The sequence below is a fragment of the Sinocyclocheilus grahami genome, unplaced genomic scaffold (genome assembly GCF_001515645.1).
Source record: "Sinocyclocheilus grahami isolate Dianchi unplaced genomic scaffold, SAMN03320097.WGS_v1.1 scaffold342.1, whole genome shotgun sequence".
Taxonomy (NCBI): domain Eukaryota; kingdom Metazoa; phylum Chordata; class Actinopteri; order Cypriniformes; family Cyprinidae; genus Sinocyclocheilus; species Sinocyclocheilus grahami.
The window spans coordinates 507335-514323 of record NW_015505521.1 but is presented as its reverse complement, the minus strand read 5'-3'; the positions used below and the strand labels follow the sequence as shown (position 1 = coordinate 514323).

At 37.0% G+C, this 6989-nt stretch overlaps 1 protein-coding gene across 3 annotated transcripts in view; it reads left to right on the top strand.

Annotated features, from left to right (window-relative positions):
• LOC107603187 (TIA1 cytotoxic granule-associated RNA binding protein) overlaps positions 1 to 6754 on the top strand; it is a 10534-nt gene extending 3780 nt beyond the window's left edge. The window contains exons 6-12 of one of the 3 annotated variants that reach the window (XM_016295913.1): positions 494 to 569; positions 702 to 810; positions 1371 to 1466; positions 1603 to 1687; positions 1768 to 1906; positions 2081 to 2226; positions 5296 to 6754. In XM_016295913.1, coding sequence (XP_016151399.1) covers positions 494 to 569; positions 702 to 810; positions 1371 to 1466; positions 1603 to 1687; positions 1768 to 1906; positions 2081 to 2226; positions 5296 to 5434 — 790 coding nt within the window. In that variant the 3' untranslated portion in view covers positions 5435 to 6754. Of the gene's footprint in view, positions 1 to 493; positions 570 to 701; positions 811 to 1370; positions 1467 to 1602; positions 1688 to 1767; positions 1907 to 2077; positions 2227 to 4387; positions 4832 to 5295 lie in introns of those variants that run through there. The other 2 variants (XM_016295912.1, XM_016295914.1) reach the window with 2 other exon arrangements.
• Positions 6755 to 6989: the final 235 nt, after the last annotated feature.

The following is a 6989-nucleotide window of genomic DNA, read 5'->3' as shown; positions in this document are numbered from 1 at the left end:
TTTTGAGTAAAAAAAATCCTTTTTTTTTTTTTTTTTTTTTTTTCTTTTCTTCAGCGAGTTGCATTCAACTACTTTGAGTCATTCAGTCTGTTTAAACCCCAGTAACGTGTAAGGTCATGTAAAAGGCTTGTCACCTTTTTATCAAAGAGAGGTCATTCATGAATAATGCAGAAACACATCAGCACACCTATGTTTTTGCCCCACTTTCAGTTTGCATGTATAGCTGAGTTGTCATTTTATTAAATATGACCGAGTATCTGTCTAGGGTTATTTAAAACATTTTTTTAAAAATGTGATATTTTTTTTTTTGTTCATTTGAATGTGTAAAATGGGTTTTTATAACGAGCAGTTTTTTTTGTTGTTGTTGTTGACACTAACACATTTGTTGACTTTGCCCTCAGTGATGTTTAAAAGTCTCAAAGAGTTCCAGTATAATTTTTCCCAGTTTAAGCTGTCTGTTGTCAACAAGCCCAACCTTTTCTCTCTTTCTCAGAGATGCACGTGTAGTCAAAGACATGGCGACGGGGAAGTCTAAAGGCTATGGTTTTGTTTCTTTCTTCAACAAATGGGTGAGTCATGATCCAACATCAGGAAATGCAGGTTTTTATCTAGGGGTGGGGGGCATCTGCATTTGAATGCACAACGCAGAAGCTTCTGTTGTGGCCATGTACTGATGTTCTTGTTGTGCTGGTTGATTGCAGGATGCAGAGAATGCCATTCAGCAAATGGGAGGTCAGTGGTTGGGCGGCAGGCAGATCAGGACTAACTGGGCTACAAGAAAACCCCCAGCGCCTAAACCCACCTATGAAAGTGAGTATCCATATGCTTTTAAAGACTTCTTTTTTTTTTTTTTCTTTTTCTTTTTTTGTAAATCAAGAGCAAGCCTTATTCTTTTTCTAACTGTGATCATGAAGCTGCTGTCTAACCCATGCTAAAAGTGTTAGTTCTGTCAAAAGAAAAGAAAATACTGTAATTTACTTTCGCCTTTATTCCAAACCTTTATGAACTTTGTAGGGTAAACACAAAATATCTTTTGTGGAAGTTTTGCAGAAAACCGATTTATCACAATAGTAACTCCAAGAATAAGCCAAGCAAATTTCTTTCTTTTAAAAATTTTTTTTATATGATGCGTCAAGACTTGTCTCCCAGGTTTAACATTAATGATGGGACTTGCAAGAACATGTTTGGCATCATTATGTCAATCCTGGTGCAGTGTCTTGATACAAGTGACAACCGACATCTACAGAAAAAATGGACCCCAGCTTTGAATGACTTCAAAATTTTGTGACAATCAAAGATGACAACGTTTAAATTGTGTATGAACTTTTATGAACACAGACTAATCAGCATTTCATTAATCAATTTCACAGCAAACACCAAGCACTTGTCGTTTGATGAGGTAGTGAACCAGTCCAGCCCCAGCAACTGCACTGTTTATTGTGGCGGAGTCACTACAGGCCTTACAGGTTAATGTTTGCTGCAGGCTAAAACATTATACCTTTGATTTGTTTATACTTTTGAGAAGCTTAACCTAACTCTGTAACCCTTTTGAATTCAATTCAATCACTTTTGCAATGTGCTCCTCTTGTCATTTTGATGTAGAACAACTCATGAGACAGACCTTTTCCCCCTTTGGACAAATAATGGAAATCCGAGTGTTCCCAGACAAAGGCTACTCATTTGTGAGGTATGTTAATGTCGTTCAAGTGAAATGTGGTGGATACCGGTCCTAATGGTGGAGGCTGATGTAACTCTTGATCTCTGCAGGTTCAACTCTCATGAAAGTGCAGCTCATGCGATAGTGTCTGTTAATGGCACGTCCGTAGAAGGTCACATGGTGAAATGTTACTGGGGTAAAGAGACTACAGAGATGGTGAGCCCTTTGCAGCAGGTGCAGGTACCTCAGGTGAGCAGTAGTACGTTTCCATTCTGTTTTATTCTAAAAAGTCTTGAAAGTTCCAGTAAATATAATGTTGAATAGTGGAATTGCTTCTTGTGATGTAATGTTGCAAATATGAGAATTGTTTCCTGATAAAAAAATGCATAAATAACTCCTGGGCATGTTGTAATTTTATAGCAGAACAAAGTTGGTTTTGCTGCACAACCATACGGCCAGTGGGGACAGTGGTACGGCAATGCACAACAAATTAGTCAGTATGTCCCTAATGGCTGGCAGGTACCCACTTACGGCGTGTACGGACAGGCCTGGACCCAGCAGGGCTTCAAGTAAGTCTACAGATCAACATGGCCTCTGTTTTGCTTAATTTCAAAAGGCTACTTTCTTGGAGTCCGATTCACTGGTTTAATTACAGGGTTTCCACAGGTCCTTAAAAAGTCTTAAATTTAGTTACATCAAATTTAAGGCCATAAAAGTTCTTAAATGGGACAAGAAAGTCTTAATTATGATTTCAAGAAGTCTTAAATTTGGGGACAGAAAGACAAGAATTGCGATAAGGCTGAAAGTGACGATTAAACTTCTAAAGGCTGTGATTTCATTGAACAAACATGAGCGCTGCATGTTTCAAAGTGCTGCACTGCTTTGTTTACAGCCGTTACCGTGGAAACCGCTATAGTCTGCAGTTCCAAAAGCGCCTCTCCTGGCAGAGGATGAATTTGCATTTTCAATAAGCCCTTCTGCTATTTTTGTTAAGACCAATGTGAAAATCAGCCCATGTTTTTATGCTGCAAACACGCAACATTTTAATTGTGAACTAGTGGATCGACCAGATAATTCATTATAAAAATCTAAACGATTTAGATGTTATTTAATTAATGTAATAATTGATTGATAATTGATTAATTTAATATATTAATTGATACTTTTGGCTAACATCCATTTTCTTAAAAATAGTTTAAAGGCTCAAAAGTTAAGTGTTTCATTTTATAAAAATTAGTTTTTGTGGAAACCTGCATCTGAACTGTAAATCATGCCTTTTACAGTTTAATGTGTTATCATAGACATTGCCCTACCCCACTCATATGGTATTCATTTTATTTGTGCAGGTCTTACATAATTGTTTTAGAAATGCTTGTAGAGCATTAAAATCTTTTTTTTATTTTATCTGGTAGATCATTAAAAGTTTTGGTAACACTTCACAGTAAGGTCTCATTTGTTAACAATGCAGTAACTGGTAACACTTTATAATAAGGTTTCATTAAAAAAAAAAATCTTAACCATATTAGTTAACATTAACAATATTTATATAACATTTATTAATGTTAGTTGATATTAAGTTCAAAACTTACTAATACATTATTACAATGTAAAGTTAATCTGTTAACTTTACTTAATGTACTGTGAACTATCATGAACACTAACATTTTTATTAAATAACATTAACAAAGATTAATAAAAGCTGTAAAAATATATTGTTCTTTGTTAGTTCATATTAGTTACTGAGTAACACTTTACAATAAGGCCTCATTTGTTAACATTAGTTAATGCATTAAAGGCAGAGTAAGTGATTTCTGGTAGCCAATGTTGATATTTGAAATCACCAAAACAAACACGCCCCTATTTTGATAGCTCCGCCCCACACATACGTACGCAACCCAGGCAAAGATTAGTTCTGTGAAACAAAGCAAAACCAATATTACACCGTGTCTACACCGGACGTGAGCGGAGCGGTGCAACAAATCCCGACAGAAAACTGCTGCCGGGTTCTATTTATGACGTGCTGACACAAATTTCAAATGGTTTTCAACGGTCGTTTGATCGCGTCCAGTGTAGGCAGACTTTAGCTGTTGTAGACATGGTGTTACTCACCTATTGAGAAGAAACAAAGCAACCTCGGCGTCCGATCGCAGGCCTCCGCTCCTTGAGTTCTCTCCAGCGCTGGAAAGCTGATCCGATATTTACACGGGTCCTATTTGTTGCCTTATCATTCCTCTTTTGTTTTTTATCCGCCATCTCTATCTTTCTGTCGCTCGGCTCAGCTAATGTCCGTCCTGTGCACTGAACGCGCTCTCCTCCACATCACGAGTAGACACGCCCCTTACTGCTGATTGGCTACAAGTTTGTTTTGCGATTCGGCCCGAATCAGTTTTCTAAAGTGTTTTTGAAAAATCACTTACTCTGCCTTTAACATGAACTAACAAAGAACAATCTTTTTACAGCATTTATTACCTAACCTTTGTTAAAGTTGGATAATAAAAATGTTTATATTACTTCACAGTACATCAACTAATGTCAACAGATACAACTTTAAATTTTAATTGATGTGTTAGTAAATTAACTGAGATTTAGTAAGTGCTATATAAATATTGTTCATGTTAACTAATATAGTTCATGTTAACAACTGAAACCTTATTGTAAAGTGTTACCGAAGTTTTATATATTGTTCTCTCTCTCTGTCTGTCTGTCTGCTTCACACTCTTGATGTTATAGTGGAACACTTTCATTGCTGTAACCCTTAAAACCAGACTGACGGTGGGTTTCTGTAAATGCATGTGCCCGCTGTGCACCGTTTTCTTGATGCCACCGGGGTGGCGTTGGCACTGGTGACTTGGATTCGTCTTCGCTGCTTGCAGCTATATTTTTGTGTTCTTGTTTGTTCTGATATAGTAGTTTTCACAAATAAAGAGAAGTTGACAAACACACAACATGAATTTAAATGTAATAATTTCAGGGCTTTCAAGATAACCGTCCTAACACTGTAAATATAAAAGTCCCACTTCTGACACACGTCAGCCAAAAAGAAAAACTTTTCAGCCAGTAATTTAAATAAAAATGCCTATAATAAAAAAAAGGCAAATATTTGCCAACCACTAAAGCTAAGCCCAAGTACTTATTTGATCAAAAATGGTTCATGTGTGTAGTATTTAAAAAAAATGAAAAGAGAGAAAAATCGTTCAAACACAAACCACTGGGAAAATCATTGTCCAGAATCCATGGGAACCTTTTCCTTTGTACATGAACCGTGTATTTGAACCATTTATTATGTAATATCACAGAGCTGAGGTATTAACTGTTAAGCGTCATTAAAGAATCATTTTCTACATGGCATCTCAGAGCATGTGAATCTGAAATCAGTTGCACCACACAGTAATTATTGTGCAAAGTAGTGGTAAATGGTTCAAATGAGGGGTTTCGTAGACACCACTAAACAAATTGGTGGAAAATTAATTTTTAGTTAAATGGGAAACTTTTGAGACGGAGTACTTATGATCAAATAAAAACACCAGCTATTTTCCTCCTAGTACGTAGATTCAAGGTTTGTAACTGCCATTTTTAAAATGAAAAGTATCTTCTAAATATCGGCTCCTCCACCAGCTAACAGCTACTTTGTCTTGTAGTCACATACAGGCTGGGGCTGGGTGGCCCGGCGTGAGTGCCGTGAGTAACGGAGGCGTGGTGGAGCCTGCGCAGGGAGTCAACGGGACCGTGCTAGCCAACCAGTCCAGCATGGGCACTGCAGGATACCACACACACTGATGGAGCGACGGACAACTCTAGCACTCCACTGCGGCCACAGCAGGGATCTACATACGACCCCCACCCCATTCTTAAACACCTATCAAGATGCCTGGCCTGGGGAGGGGGTGTGCCATTTTTTTTCCTGACCCTCCCCACCCGCCACGTGTTATTTTCCTTTAAGACTTTAAGGCAGATCTTGCTCGTCATCGTGGGGTCTCGAGTTGCCCTACACTGGGATTAAACAACAAATGTGTTCAGACACATTAACCCACCCACCCACATAAATCCACAAGTCTTCGGCCTGGTGTCCGACCGACTTATTCAAAGAGGACTGTGCCATTTTTAAGTCAAATAAATCAATAAAATCAACAATAACCAACTTTTCCATTTTGCTTGTTTTTTGGTTTGTTTAAAGCGTTTTCAGCTGCTGATTTTGTAATATATGAAGCTTTGCCTTTCTTTTTTTTGGACTTGCCATTTTAAAAGCAAAATTTTGTTGAGAGGAGTGATGACACCAATGAATCGTGAGAAACTTTTTTTGTTTGTTTATAAAATGAATAAAATGGATGTCAGTTGTATTTTTATTTTTTTTTATTAGACATTCAATTTCTCAAACTCAACCAATTGCAGGGATGACTGCCTCATTTTTTTCCTTAAAGGCAGATGAATATTGCACAATATTAATACGTTTTCACAAGAATTTGATGTTACGCAAATTTTAGGTATTTTAAATTGTTTTGCATTACACTTTTTTTTTTTTTGAGGGCTTATAAGTATATCATTCTGTATGTAAATAACCAAACAACTCTTGGGACGCTATGTATAGATAATTCAGATGTTGATTATGGATGCTTGCTTGCTTTTTTTTGTAGGTAGGTGGGAGGGACTGTGGGTGGTGAAGGGGTTTTGGGCTTCATGCAACTATCCTTCAGCATTAGTGACTCTGTTAAATGCTGATCCATGCGGTTGTAAGGATTCTTCCAGAGAACTCATGGAGAAGAATTTGCGGCCTTGCGCTGCAACGAACATTTTGTTAGAATTGCGATAATTCTGTGTATAAAATCGAAATGTTGACTTTTTTTTTTATGAAGTATTTGGTATCAACACAAGAAACCTGAGTGGATCAGAATTTTGCACTGTTGCCCATTGGAGTTTTAAAAGACGAGACCAATTATGTTGCCTTATTTGAGTTGATTTCATTGGAAGAAACTGATGTTAATGAAATATAGGCAGTGCCTACGAATACATTGAGACCTTGTGTTTTGAGGGATTTTTTAAATAATGTTCATCCTATTATTACATGTTCTTGCTTTGTCCAATTAAAAATACAGATGCGAACCAACATTTCTGTCTCTCATTATGTCCTGTCTTTGAGCTGGATGGTCTTACACTACATACTGGTGTTGCTAATTAGAAAAAAATTGTTTTTTTTTAGGGGCAAAATTGTTGGTCGTGATGGAAATAAGTAGGATAAATCAGTGTTGGGGGTAACGTTAACTCATTACAAGTAACGCGAGTTATGTAATTAGATTACTTTTTTTTCAAGTAACTAGTAAAGTAACGCATTTTTTAA